We start from the raw sequence: 14694 nt of genomic DNA on the forward strand, positions 1-14694 counted from the left end.
CTAAAAAGGCTGGATCTGATTCGAGAATGTAAAGGATTGATGCAGTTTACCAAATTTTCCATCGGATTCACAGAACCAAAAAAAGACGAACAAGAACGAAAAGGTGGAAACCATGTAACGATATAACTTTTGTAATTGGAATGGCTCTGTCGCAATAAACGAGGGTCGATATGGGTCCGGAAATGAGTCCCCAAATCAGTAAAAATCACTTGCGGAAGTGTCAAAAGAATAAAGAGTTCTGTGAACAATAGACACTACTGGTGCTATTGTTATTCGCACTTCATGTGGGCGCCAAAACCAGCGGAAACCAATCAATCGAAAATTGACCCGACGACGCTTTCGATCGCATCGGTGTGAACCATATCCGGTGAAATCACGTTAAGTGGGTGGTATCAAGCGCTTTGAATTGCTGACAAGGTGTGAAAATATTTGTAGAAGTTAGCTGAGGTGTCAATATACTTGTGCGTGTCTTCCTTAATATTTTTTTGCCTTTCTCGTACACTAAGTGTACTGGAAAGGTTATATATTAGGCTGCGGCTTATTTTTCAAAAGTTGTTGAAACTCGGAATTCGTAAGCTCTTCTGGATTCAAATGACATTAAAAGAGAAACCTCTGAGTTTGAGTCAAAAATATTAAGATTTAGAAGTGGCGCAATTGCCTCAAAGTTGAATTTTCGAGTAATAAAAATGTGTTAGGGTATCGCGCCACTTGGGCGGTGGCTTCTATATTCGTCTGTTTTCCACTATAACTCAGTCAAATTTGAACCAATTGACTTGAAATGTTGTACACGGGTAGATACTATACCTATCTCACCACATTCCAAAAATTGTGTCAATTGGTTCAAATTTGACTGAGTTATAGTGGAAAACAGACGAATATACACTGTATATTATACAGTGATAGACATTCGTTTAGCCGAGGCTAAAAATATTTCAAAAAAGTGTTAGGAAACTCATACAAAAGATTTTATGATAAAACTTTTTTATCGTAGTGATAGCATATCTAGTCCTGTTTTATAAAAATGTGATACATCACACTTACATATACACTGAAACAAAAACTAGGGTAAAAACCCTTCAAATGTCATTTTTTGCCTAGACATTCGTTTAGCCGAATTGTACAATTTTTAGAATTCCATAATAAAAAACTATCAAATTTCGAAAAATTTCCAACAAAGACATTTTGAATGGTGATCTGCATTACAGATCGACTTATAAATCATGAATTAGATCGTTTTTGGAAGTGTTGCCATATTAATTTTGCATGCATCTCATTTAAATATGTCATAATATTGTAAATGTTTCCAAATTGAGATTTGATGTAGTTATTTTTATCGGAAGTGTTTCAAAAGAATCTAATGAAAGTTTCATAACCAAAACAGGTTGAAAATTTACGAAAAGCAATGTTTTTAACAGAAAAAAATAACACAATCCAACAAAAAATCACGTATTTAAGTTTTGTTTTGATGAAATATGATGGTTTCACTTGTAAAAATCACAGCGTTTACTACTATTACGTCTTCTAATAGCTCCCAACATCTTCTAGACTGTATTCTGGCTGAAATAACATGCATTGGACGGCTCATATTTCGAGAAATGGCACCGAAAGTATTCAAATTTCTAGCATAAACTACTTGTTTTATATATATTTTTTTTTTCAAGATCCTACATCGTCTTCAGCCAGAGGCTGCACAGACTGAACATTACATACACGAGACAACGGACAACACACATAACACCCAGTGGCCCAGTGGCAAATTTTCCGTTTGACGAAAAGTTTTCCCCGACTGGAGCCCGCTCCGAACTCGCACTCCGAGGCTTACGAAACGCCTAGACGACTGACGCCGCTAACCGCACGGCCACGAAGCCCACAATTTAGACATTATTTTCAAATAAACCATGTTAGAAATGAATGTGGTTCACAACTAAGACTCATTTATTATATATTTCTTCAGATTGAATGAAATAAGCCAATTGTTTGACCATTTTTGTATAAGCATCTGCTTTTCAATAAACAGGGTACAAAAATTTGATGGAATACTCAGCGCAGCGGATAGACCGAGTGGACACCGTCGCGAGATTCGTGATAACGAAGAAAGATACACGGATTACGTTTATTTACAACATCTATTTGGGGCAACAGACTAGTACGGACTGACAATAATTACAAACATACATGGTCAAGTAAATAAACACTCATTAGCTATTATGCTTCGTCAACTCAAAACAGATACAAACACACTCCTAACAGTGGGCTGATACTACTTCACTCATAACAGTGGGCTGACACTACTTTACTCCAACAAAATTCTGACACTTCTTGCAGTTCTTTCACTTTGCAGTCTTCTAACTTATTTAGTAATGCTAGTATCAAACGGGTATACTCCACAGGCATTTGGGCACGTCTTTATTTCAATGCAGAACTATTTATTTTAGCTTTTATCAATCACATGTTAAAGTTTAACCAATCAAAAATCAATATACTTATTTTTTTTCATGACATTTTGTGCAATAATTTGAACATTTTTAACAATAATTCTGTGCCATATTTTCAAAACTGCTAATTTAGCTTACGTTTGAGTGTTTACAGAAACCAGTTTTCTTAAATAAATTTGTTTATCGTCGCTTCTCCTTATCGAGACATTTTTTTATAATATTTCTCTGAATTTCACAAGTAAATAAACTTTTAAGGTCAACTATCTTGCTAACACGTCATAAACTAAATGCCTTGGAGTATATCCTCGAAATATACTCACGAAATTGCAAAAAAAATATTGAAAATCAATTTTTCATTTACCTCGGCTAAACGAACGTCTAGGCAAAAAGTGACATTTGAAGGGTTTTAGCCTCGGTTTTGTTTCAGTGTATATGTAAGTTTAATGTATCACATTTTTATAAAACAGTACTAGATATACTATCACTACGATAAAAAAGTTTTATCATAAAATCTTTTGTATGAGTTCCCTGACTTTTTTTTGGGTCTCGGCTAAACGAATGTATATCACTGTAGAAGCCACCGCCAAAGTGGCGCGATTCCCTATCACTTTAAGTGCTACAACTTTTTCAATTTTCCGATTTTCAATCTTTTTTATGAATCTCTCACAAATTAAATTTCAAATAAATGCGTAGATCATCATTTTTTTTTCCAAAGTCACGCAAAATACCGTCTACCCCCGTTGGTTTGACCTCATCTAATCTGAACACTTTTTTTTATTTTTTTTTATTATATTTTTATTTATTTCGTCAATCATAACGTAGACTACATATATACTTAAGGCTGTATCTATATCATATTGTATCTTAAAGAGTTGAAATATTTCCTTAAATTTGTTCGTGATATGGTCAAATCAATTGATACACAGTGCTCGTTGTAAAGAGACATCATTCGATTCAAAGGACTAAATTTGGCATAATCTCTTCGTTTGTTGGAGCATAAAAATTTATACACGATAGTAGATTTGCCGAGTCAATGCGTTGCGATACAATATCATTTACAAATGAGACCATAGCAAATTCTCGGCGTTCCTTCAAGGTCTGGATATCTATAAGCAAGCATCGAGCCTTATATGAAGGCAACGGAAATGTGATCCAGCCTAGATTGCGTAAAGCATATAAGAGAAACTGCTTTTGTATTGATTCAATTCGTTCTTTATGTATTATCATATAGGGAGACCAAACTATACTACAGTCCGGATTCGCTGGTTGGGTCACGACTGCGCCCCGATTAGCGAATCGTGTTCGTTCGTTGGGGCAACTGACAACTGATCAAAATGCTCTAGACACACGCAAGTGACGAGAAATACGTCACGGAACACTCACATACTTGCGTAAACGTTCTGTATACAGGAGCTGTGATGCGACGGCGGTCAGACGTCAAACTCGTTTTGACATCTATTTTGACATTGACAGTGCCTTTTAGTTGGGTTTTGCCCCAACCAGTGAACATTCAACCATCGAGACAGCCCATCTAACGAGCTCTCAACGAACGAATCGTCACTGTACAGTATTCTAGAACCGATCTAACATAAGCTATATACAATGTTTTAATCGTATAAGGGTCCTTGAAATTGTATCCGAAGCGCTTTATAAAACCCAGCATATTGGTTGCTTCATGGATTATGGCATTATAATGGTCAGTGAATGCTAACTTAGAATCAAGAATAACTCCTAAATCTCCAATTCTGTCACACTTTACAACTACTTCATTTCCTAGAGATACAGTTATAGGCGGTGTGCTATGTTTCCTACTGAACGTAATTAAATGACGATCAACTGCAGTAGACTTTTATTACACCATTGATCGAAAATACATGTTTCCCTAAGATACGTGTCCATGTCTTTTTCGTTTGTGGTTTCCATAAAAAGTTTCATATCTTCAGCATATATTAAAATTTTTAGATGCTTAAGAATGTACGAAATATCGTTAACAAATAATATAAAAAGTAATGGTCCTAAATGTGATCCCTGGGGAACTCCTGATGATACATTGATAGGGTGTGATTTTTTCCCCTCAAATTTTACTATCTGTATTCGGTTGGTTAAATACGATTCGATCCATTTCAAAAGTCTCAATTCAATTCCCAATCTATCAAGCTGGAGAAAATCAGCATAGGAATGTCAAGTTTGTCGAATGCCTTACCGAAGTCAGTATAAAGTGATTCGACGTAGTTTCCTTTGTCCATTGCGGTTAAGGTGTAATTTACAAATTCTAATAAATTAGTAGTAGTTGAGCGGCCTTTGAAAAAACCATGTTGTGCATTTGTTATTCTATGCTTTGTTTGATTAACCCTAAAAGGGATACCTGGGGTCCATTGGACCCCAGGCGCCTTTCAGAGCTCGTCTTTGATGGAACACACTCAGCGAGGTGACGAAACTGAGGCCATGAAGGTATCCCCCAACAAACATTTTTGCTGTATAAGAGTGGAACAAACCACTCTTAAGAAAACTTTAGCTTAAGAAACTGCTATTCAGCTAGTTCTGTTTCTTGGGCCCTTTTAGGGTTAAATACACTTTTGTTTATAATAGATTCAAAAAGTTTTGGAATGCATGAAATAATCGCAATTCCACGATAATTACGAACATCAGTGTTGCAATTCGCAACGAAAGAGACAGTTTTCCGATTCTTTAAACGATATATTGTAGCGAAATCGATTACAGTGACGATAACGACAGTAGCGTTAAAAAATCCCTGGCAAAAGAACATAGTTTCGTACATAAGTTTTTGTTTTCGTATTCGTTTTAGCTTTTTCATTTTAAGGATTTTTATGATTGTTTTGTACACAGCAGTATGTAAAACTTACGTTTAGTGTCCCTTTCTAGTAGTCTAGGCAATAGTTCAGTGGTGGGTAAGCTAAAATTTACATTTCAGGTTAGATTTAGTTCAGAGGTTTTAATATACACACAAATACCTGCTCTGCGTTTTTCCGGCGATTACTTGTGTCTCGATTTACTGCACAGTGTCTGCGTCACGCGTTTATGTTTGATATCTGTATGTTTTATGTTTTAAAGTAAGAATCATTCATAATTTTAGGCTATAATCCATTGAACCCACCTGTGATAATTCGTCGTACTACTAATTATAAGAATTTATCAACTAACTGCATGATACGTTTTAACTTAGTATTACAATAAACTTCTGATAACACTCAGTAGAGAAAAATAATTTTATAATAGTTTTAAGGTAGATTTAAGAGCAAAAGAAAATAGTGCTGAATTCACTTTCGACCGCATGCTGACTTGCTAATTTTCTATCTTCTCGCGATCTATCTGTCCCTGACGTTTACTACCGTTTATTGTCATTCTGACGTCCTACACAACGGCGCGCTCCTCAGGGGGGCCTGTCATAGTGGACAAGGTAAAAAATGTAGGTTCGTACTGTTTCGCTGGTTGGATGTGTGGGGCGGTGCGACTAGAAGTCGCGACACTCCCCCCCAGTACTTCGAGGTCACTATCCGACGTACTTACGGTTGCACCGACGTCCAACACTGCAAGCTTAACAGTAGGCCTTTCAAGAAATCCGGAAGCTGTCTGTACCACTGCACGGCGTACCTGTCCATCCTTTGAGCGAATTGCGCGAACTACTCGACCTTTTGGCCAGCAGTTCCTCGGCAACGTTTCGTCTACAATGACGACGATGTCTCCTTCCGCTACGGGTTTGACTCGATTAAACCATTTTGTTCTTCGGGTTAGGGTTGGCAGGTATTCAGCGATCCAACGTTGCCAGAATCTGTTGGCGTATACCTGTGACATTCTCCAGGTATGTTTCAGAGCGTGGCTGCTATCATCGAACGCGATCGGGGGCTTAGAACCGTCTGACGACCCGAGTAGAAAATGGTTTGGGGTCAGTGCTGGAGACAGCTCATCGTCTAGCGGTAGTTCTGTCAGCGGTCGCGAGTTGACGATCAACTCGATCTCTGTCAACATGTTTCTGAGCAGCTCGTCGGTGGGTGTGCGTGTGAGTTGGGTGTGCTTTAGGGCCTTCTTCACTGACTGGACAAGTCGTTCCCAGGCACCGCCGAAGTGCGGAGAAGCAGGGGGATTAAACGACCATTTTGTGTCAGAGGTGACGAAGTGTTCCATCAGCTTGTCCTGGTTTATTTGTTGTAGTGCCTCTTTCAATTCCCGACTGGCTCCGATGAAGTTGGTACCGCGATCGCTGACTATCTCCAAAGGGGCACCTCTCCTTGCAACGAAGTTTCGGATAGCGAGAATGCATGAGTCTGTTGTGAGACTGTGAGCAATCTCGATGTGTATCGCTCGCACGGTGAGGCAGGTGATTAAAACTCCCCAACGTTTTTCGTTCCTCCTGCCAACGACTACGTTCATTGGTCCGAAGTAGTCGATGCCGATGTACGAGAATGGACGACAAAATGCTTTCACTCGGGATGACGGAAGGGCGGACATTTCAGGGGCAACTGGCACCGCTTGAAGATTCTTGCACTGCTGACATCCTTTTCGTACACGATTGTACGTTGAGCGAAGCTGTGGCACGTAGAACTTACGTCGGATTTCGTTCAGAACAGTCTGGTGATTTATATGTCGGTACCGTTGATGAATGCTGGCGATTATTAGGCTTGTAACTGGATGACGCTTTGGTAGCAGTATCGGATGTTTTGTACCTTCGTCTATCGCTTCGCAGGCGTCAATACGCCCTTTCATACGCAGAAGACCATCTCGGCCCAAATACGGACTGAGACTGTATAACGAACTGCTCTTCGGTAATACGTTCTTCCACGACACAGGATTAACTTTCTCCAGCAGAGCTATCTCTTCGGCGAATTCAACGTTTTGTACCAGCTTCATAATGCACAGCTCAGCTTCCTTCAGTTCCTCTTGCATTAATGGACCGGATTTATTCGCCAGTTTCTTACGCAGATTTGATGGGAACCGTCTCACGTATGCAGTACAACGAAGCAGAACCTTCCATTTGGAAAAATCATCCCAACGAAACAGCGCAGGCAATGCAAGGTGATGTAGAACCTGTGAACGCTTCTCTTCTGCGGTTTGGCCGAATTGCTGTGTCACCGGCCACTGTTCTTTTGAATTCCATAGAAATGCTGGTCCCCTGAACCATCGGCTTGTGGGAGAAAGATCTGGTATCTTCTGCCATTTCGTGGCCTCATCTGTGACGTTCATCTTTGTAGGAATCCAGTTCCATTCGTTAGTTTCTGTTGATTCCAGCAGTTCACTGACTCGAACCGCCACAAACTGACTGTATTTCCGATGATCAGAATTGATCCAGCAAAGAACATCACGCGAATCCGACCAGAAGAACCTCTGCGCAGGTTTTAGCTTGTGTGTCTCCATGATGTCATTCGCCAAACGTGCTCCGATAACTGCTGCCTGAAGTTCCAGCCTAGGGATTGACACAAACCGCAATGGAGCTACCCGCGTCTTTGCGCTGATTAGTGCGCATTCCACTTCGCCGTTTTCTTCAAACCTTAGATATGCAACCGCAGCGAATCCATTTTCGGATGCATCTACGAATACATGTAGTTGCACCATATTCTGTTCACCGACCCCGGTATTCTTTCGGTAACACCTAGGCACGCTGACATCCTCGACCTGCGGCAGAACTCTCAGCCACGTATTCCACTTCTCGAATTGTTCGGACTTAATCTGGTCATCCCAATTCACCCCGCTCCGCCAAATTTCTTGGAGTAGGATTTTGAGGAACATTAGGAAATTAGCTAACAGTCCCAGCGGATCGTAGATCATCATTAGCGTGCTCAAGATCTGTCTCTTTGTGGGTACGATGCGGGCTTGCAGGAGATCTGCGCTAATCCTCCGAGAAACCTTGTAGGTGAACGTATCGGTAGCGGTACACCACCACATTCCAAGAACTTTCTCCGTTGCTATCTCGCTTGACAGATTTAGGCACTTTTCACCAGGGTTCGCTTTCATTTCCTGCAGCACTCGTTTCGAATTTGACAGCCAATTGCGAATTTCGAATCCAGCCTTTGCATGAACGAATCGAACATCCTTTGCTAGCTGCACTGCATCTTGTTCCATCTCCTCGCTGGTCAGCATATCGTCGACGTAATGTTCTTCAATTATCGCTTCAGCCGCCCTCGGAAACTGCTCTCGGAATCGTTCCGCATTGTGGTTCTTTACGTACTGCGCACAGCTCGGTGAACACGTTGCCCCGAATGTCATCACTTTCATCGCGTAGACATCTGGACTACGCTGTTGGTCACCATCACGCCACAAAAAACGCTGACACTGCTGATCGACCCTGTTTACTAACACCTGGTGGAACATTTCTCAGATATCGCCAGTAATAGCGATCTTAACGTGGAACAATTCGTCATTGAAATAATCGTCATCATCAAAATTTTAAAACCAGTTTTCTCGTTCAAAACTAAAGATTTTGCAACGAAAATATATTCACTGTATTCCTCATGAGGATAGGAATACAGTGAATACATTTCTATAATCATTTATTTGATTTACTGCGAAAAAACTGCTTTTCGATTTCGGAAAAATGATGACGAATGCTTGAGCCTTAAACTCTCGGAAACGGTGCAGGACAGACGGAAGAGAAGTTAGCTGATCTGGACCAGAGAGCAGAAAGGAATTTAGCGAGGCTCCCGACACTTTAGCAGCCGCATCCCATACAATGCGTAGTTTTCCGGGTTTGTTAGGGTTCACAACTGGGAAGATGGGAAGATACCAGACACGTTCGAACTTCTCCGCCAGTCGACTTTCTGTTAATTTTTCGATGTAACCGCTGCGTTCGTAGTCCTGAATCTTCTGCTTCAGTATTTCGGCTAGCTCAGGATCACGTTGCATGCGTTTCTCTAGACACACCAGCCGCCGCATGGCCATTGTCTTACTGTCCGGCAATCGAACATCATCATACCGCCAAAGCAATCCTGTTTCATAACGATTTTCCTTCACGTGTGTCAGGGATTTCAGCAAATGTTCGGCTCGTTCATCGTCTCTCGACAGAAGTGGCTTGACTGAGCTCATGATACCGAGGCTGTCCAGCGAAAAGTACGATTTTACTGTGTTATGCATCTCTGCATCATTCCGATCGCAACACGGACACAAGTGAAAACTGTGGTGCGCTGTGAACTCCATTGGTAGCTGAGACGTAGCAGAGCATGGTCCAAAGACAATCCAGCCAAGACGTGTTTCAGTGGCAATTGGCTCGAAATTTCCACCTTCCTTGCTGTCCAACGCATGACCCAAGTGGCAGTTGTCCATACCAATGAGCATACGCGGTCGGACATCGCGATAAGAATCGGCTGGTAAATCCCTCAGGTGGTGGTACTTCCCTTTCAATTCCTCCATCGCAATAGATTGTCGTGGCAGAGCGAGATTCTCCACGGTGTGCACCTTTGGTATCCAGTATTTACTTGTATCGTGTACTCCGGAGATCTCGAGCGCCAGCATCCTAGAGTTTAGCTCTTGTCGTTGTTGATCTGCTGTCCATCCTAGGCACAGGGGGTACGGTTTGCCTTCCAAGTTCAGTTCCTTCAGCAGGCTATGTTCCATCAGCGTCGCAGAAGAACCGTCATCCAAAAAGGCAAAGGTGAGCACCGACCTCCCACGTCCATGAAGGATTACCGGAACATAACGGAAAAGCACTTTGCTGACGTTGCTTACGTGTGTATTGCACGTCTCGGGAGACGATTCCGTTCTGGCTTGTGGACCCGTCGTGCGAGAATTTTCCTTTTGCTGATATCTGGAATCATCGTGCAGCATTTCGTGGTGCATATATGAAAATCCGTTTCTTCCGCAGGCTTGCTTCACGACGCATGCTCCAAAATGCTTCGTCAGACACTTTCGGCAGAGTTTGCTTTCTTTTAACACTTTCCAACGAGCTCCGATATCCAGTTCTTGGAATTTCTTGCACGACGCTACGCTACTGCAGACCCCGTTACAAGTGATACACTGCTTGATGGCTGGCTTCGAAGTAACTCTAGGTGTCACTGATGAACTAGAAGTTTGAACTGAACTGCTTTCCACGTGAACGTGTACTTCTTCTTTTCGACCTCGCTTCTCAGGCTTGCTAACGTACGTACTGATCGATGACGGAACTGTCACTACGCATGCTGCCTCCACAAGTGTTCCCAACCAATGGATTACCAGCTTCGGCGAAAATTGCAACAGATGGCGCTAGTGAGCAGGAGTTTTCAGCTTTGAAAATGTATGTAGAAAATAATAAAAATTAGTTTTTTTCATTAATAAAACATTTTTTGGAAAAAATATTTGGTACCGGTTGTAGGTCATAGCATTAGTGATCTACGTTACCAAATATTTTTTGCCATAATTTTGAAATATTTGAAATATTTGAAAAAATGTTCAAATCTCCATACATTATTTCGACCGAAAACTTCTGCCTCGATATTGGTTGCTCTTCCGTTTACTATACATGGCATCATGAAAAGCATGAACATACATGGAGCCATGTTTACTAACCCATCTGTCAAATAAACACAAAACAAAGAACGAAAGCAAACTTTGGATCGGCAATCGAAAACTGGAAAAGGAAACATCGCGGAAAAAGTTAAAATTTACTTTAAATGGAGCGAAAATTATATAAACGGTGCGTTCCGGAACGCCGGGCCACAGAATATTCGTCGTCCACGAGGAAATCGCTCTTGCTGGAGCACTCAACCATCAGGTTTGTTTTAACCTTTTCTAAATTTGGATATATGTTTAAATTTCTTTTTTTTTTTGTAGAATAAGACAAAGAAGCTTCCGTAATCCGATGACTTACGCCGGGACATATAATATTCGTCGTCCACGGGGAAATCGCTATTGCTGGAGTTCTCTATCAGGTTTGTTTTAACTTTGGCTAAGTTTGGATAGATTGTCAATGTTTCTATTTTTTGTAGAATAAAACAAAGAAGGAGCTTCTGTCATCTGATGACCTACGTCGATCCGAGCGTGTTTCTTGGGCCGCTAATGGAAGCTAAACGTTCCGAGGAAATCACCCGCACGATAGCGAGCCTGACGTTGTCCTGGATGGCTTATATTTGGATCGCACTGCCGTTGTGGTGACCGATGCACGATTAGACGGGACGTTACAAACTTCCCACGGCGTTGTACCACAGAGAACAGACATCCAAGTCCGGTTCCGAAACTGTGTAAGGAATTTAACGGCCATTTGAAATCGGCAACACAAGTGGCAATAGCGTGGCGCTGCAATCGGTTAATTTCCCATACTAATTTAATTCACCACTTGAAATGTTTCAATTCACCACTGACTGTGGCAATATGGTGTTTGGCGGCGTTAGTGTTGTCATCGTATATTGGTTTGCAACCTTACTCAAGTGAAGATGCAAATCCTTACACAACTTTCTGAATGAAACTTGTTTTAGCCTGGATGTCTGTTCTCTGTGGTTGTACTGACGAAGATTGCCAAGGTGTTGCGCACCTTTGTTCTAATTCGGGAAAATATTCTGCTCAAGCACAGCATCAAGGTAAGAATACATACGTTAAGGTGAAAAACTGAAGTTTTCAGTGGAAATGTATTCGCTTGGGGGGCATCCATAAAGTACGTCACGCTTAGAGGGGGGGAGGGGGTTCTGAAAAGTGTGACAAGCAATGTGATATAGGAAAAACACGTAGTGGGGGTTGAAAATTCCCATTTTTTTGCGTGACGTACTAAATGGATGCCCAAAAGGGAGTTGCTGGTGAAGAATGGATAAAACGTAATTTTAAAATGCACACTCCTGACAATAATTTTGATAGCCGGGAATTATGCATAATAGGGTGAATAGGGAGAAAAAATTATGCCTATTGGAGGCCGTGTACAAATTATGTCACGTTTTTAGGGAGGAGGAGGTGAAGTTTTGCAGAACGTGACGACCCATACAAAAAAATGGTCTCATCAAAAAAGTGTGACATAGGGGGGAGGGGGGTTGAAAAAGGTGACGGTATAGTGAATACATTTTCAATGCTACATTTGAAACAATGAAACTGCATTTCAACTTTCAATGATCACAATGATTACTGATTAAAGACGACTTCTTCAGGCTTAAGAGGGATTCAATCAGGAGTCTATTTGGAAATTCCTTCAGAAGTTCTTTCACGGATTTCTTCTGGATTTTGTACAGGGCATACATCAGGAGTTGTGTAGGATTCTTTCAGGGATTTTTACATGGAACGTTACAGCGGTTGTCCGGGAATCCTTCAAGAAGATCCTCAGGGATTCCTCCAGAACTTGCTTTAGGAATTATTTCAGGAGTACCTGGACATATTCCTTCGGGAGTTCCTACAGGAATTACTCCTGGAGTTGTACAGATATTCCTTCCAGGAGTTCCATCAGATATTGTTCCAGGAATTCCTTTAGCGGTTTATTCAGCGATTTCTTCTGGATCTGGAGTTCCATCAGGGATTCTCTAGGAAGTTGCTTCAGGGATTCATCTGGAAGTTTTTTTTTCTGGGATTCATGCAGGGGCTGCTTCAGGAGTTCTTTCAGGGATTTCTTCTAAATCAGTAGTTTCTTCAAGAAGTCCTTCAGCATTTACTCCAGGAATTTCTTCTGAAGTTCATTCACGTATTTTTTTTCTGTTGTTACTTTAAGGATTCATTCAGAGACTCATACACAGTTCCTTTAATAATACCGGCTGGGATATCTCCTGGCGCTCGTTTGGAGAACCCTTTTGGATTTTTATAGGAATATCCGCAGGAGTTCTTTCAAGGGTTCCTTTAGGAATTCCTTCTGAAATTCTTGCAGGAACTTCTCCAGGTATCCTTCCAGTAATCTTTCAGGGATTCCTTCAGAGAGTTCCATTTGGGTTTCCTGTAAGAATTCCTTCAGGGATTTCCCTAAAGAATCATTGAAGGGTTCTTCCAGGAGTTCATTCAGGAATTTCTGCAGGAGTACCAGGAATCTTTCTAGGAGTTGCCTCAGAGATTTCTCCAGGAGTTGCTTCAGGGGTTCCTTCAAGATTTCCCCCCCCCCTCTTCTTGGCGTAACGTCCTCACTGGGACAAAGCCTGCTTCTCAGCTTAGTGTTCTATGAGCACTTCCACAGTTATTAACTGAGAGCTTTCCTCTGCCAATGACCATTTTGCATGTGTATATCGTGTGGCAGGCACGAAGATACTCTATGCCCAAGGAAGTCAAGGAAATTTCCTTTACGAAAAGATCCTGGACCGACCGGGAATCGAACCCGTCACCCTCAGCATGGTCATGCTGAATACCCGTGCGTTTACCGCCTCGGCTATATGGGCCTTCAAGATTTCCTTTGGGTAATTTTGCCGGAACTTCTTCTCGAAAGTTCTTCAGCGGTTTATCCAGGTCTTCCGAGTTTCAGGGATTCTTTCATGAGTTTCTTCAGAGATTCGTTTGATAAGTTCCAAAAGGGATTCCTTCCGCGAGTTCCTGCAGGTTTTACTTCAGGAATTCCCTTGAGGGCTCCTCTAGGAGTTCATTCAGGGATTTCTGCATAACTTCTATCAGGGATTCCTCCAGAACTGCTTTCAGAGAACTCTTCAGGTATTCTTTCATGAGTTTATTCAGAGATTCCCTTAGCAGTTCCTATAGGGGTTCCTTCACAAGTTCCTTCAGGGATTCTTTCGGAAGATGCTTCAAGGAGTTTCTTCTGACATTCATTCAGGAGTACCTTTAGGAATTCCTTCATGAGTGTTCTCAAAGATTCCTTCAGAAGTTCATTCAGTTGTTCCTTCAGAAGTTGCTTCACGGCTTCCTTCTGAAGTTCTTTCAGGGATTTTTTTTTTCAGAGATTGGAGTTTCCTAAATACTACCAACAAATATGTCTCCTGGAGTATCTTCATGAGTATCCTTCAAGATTTTCTTTCGGAGCTATTTCCAGTGTTTCCTTCTGATTTTTTAGGGATTTCTCCAGGTATCTTTTCAGAGACGCTTCAGGAATAATTTAAAGAGTTCCTTTAGGGATTCCTTACAGGATTCCTTTTAGGGTTTCCTGCAGGAATTCCATTGGGGTTTTCCCTATACAATCCATTGAAGGGTTCCTCCAGGAGTTATATCAGGGATCTTTCAGGATTGGTGTCAGGGATAGATTTATCCCTAAGTTCTCTAAGAGATTCGTCCAGAAGTTACTGCAATAATTCCTTCAGAGGTTGTTTCAGGGATTTCTTCAAGATTTTTTTTACCGAAACTTCTTCAACGGTTTCTTCTGGAGTTCATTCAAAGAAGTACCTTCAAGGATTCCTTCTGGAGTTCCTTCAGGAGTTTCTTCAAAGATCCCTTCAGG

General features: G+C 41.4%; 2 protein-coding genes across 3 annotated transcripts; both read right to left on the reverse strand.

Annotated features, from left to right (window-relative positions):
* Positions 1–5088: 5088 nt before the first annotated feature.
* On the reverse strand, positions 5089–7341 carry LOC134291669 (uncharacterized). 2 transcript variants are annotated; one of them, XM_062859707.1, is made up of 3 exons: positions 5551–7341; positions 5408–5485; positions 5089–5349 (listed from the first exon to the last, which is right to left on the reverse strand). In XM_062859707.1, exon 1 carries the CDS (start codon positions 7335–7337, stop codon positions 5808–5810), a length of 1530 nt encoding a protein of 509 aa, XP_062715691.1. In that variant the 5' UTR covers positions 7338–7341; the 3' UTR covers positions 5089–5349; positions 5408–5485; positions 5551–5807. The 2 variants fall into 2 exon arrangements, with proteins under 2 accessions (XP_062715691.1, XP_062715690.1); XM_062859706.1 differs by having other exon boundaries at positions 5408–7341.
* An 11-nt stretch (positions 7342–7352) lies between these two features.
* LOC134291670 (uncharacterized) lies at positions 7353–10579 on the reverse strand. The gene is made up of 2 exons (XM_062859708.1): positions 9003–10579; positions 7353–8786 (listed from the first exon to the last, which is right to left on the reverse strand). The coding sequence occupies exons 1-2, from the start codon at positions 10218–10220 to the stop codon at positions 8763–8765; spliced, it is 1242 nt and encodes a 413-aa protein (XP_062715692.1). The 5' UTR covers positions 10221–10579; the 3' UTR covers positions 7353–8762.
* Positions 10580–14694: the final 4115 nt, after the last annotated feature.

Source organism: Aedes albopictus, chromosome 3, assembly GCF_035046485.1.
Source record: "Aedes albopictus strain Foshan chromosome 3, AalbF5, whole genome shotgun sequence".
Lineage (NCBI taxonomy): Eukaryota > Metazoa > Arthropoda > Insecta > Diptera > Culicidae > Aedes > Aedes albopictus.

Coding starts and splice junctions, on each gene's coding strand:
- LOC134291669 (XM_062859707.1), bottom strand. CDS start 7,337: ATGCAAGAGGAACTGAAGGAAGCTGAGCTGTGCATTATGAAGCTGGTA.
- LOC134291670 (XM_062859708.1), bottom strand. CDS start 10,220: ATGCACCACGAAATGCTGCACGATGATTCCAGATATCAGCAAAAGGAA. Junction 8,787..9,002: donor ACCGTTTCCGAGAGTTTAAG/GCTCAAGCATTC, acceptor TTCCACGTTAAG/ATCGCTATTACTGGCGATAT.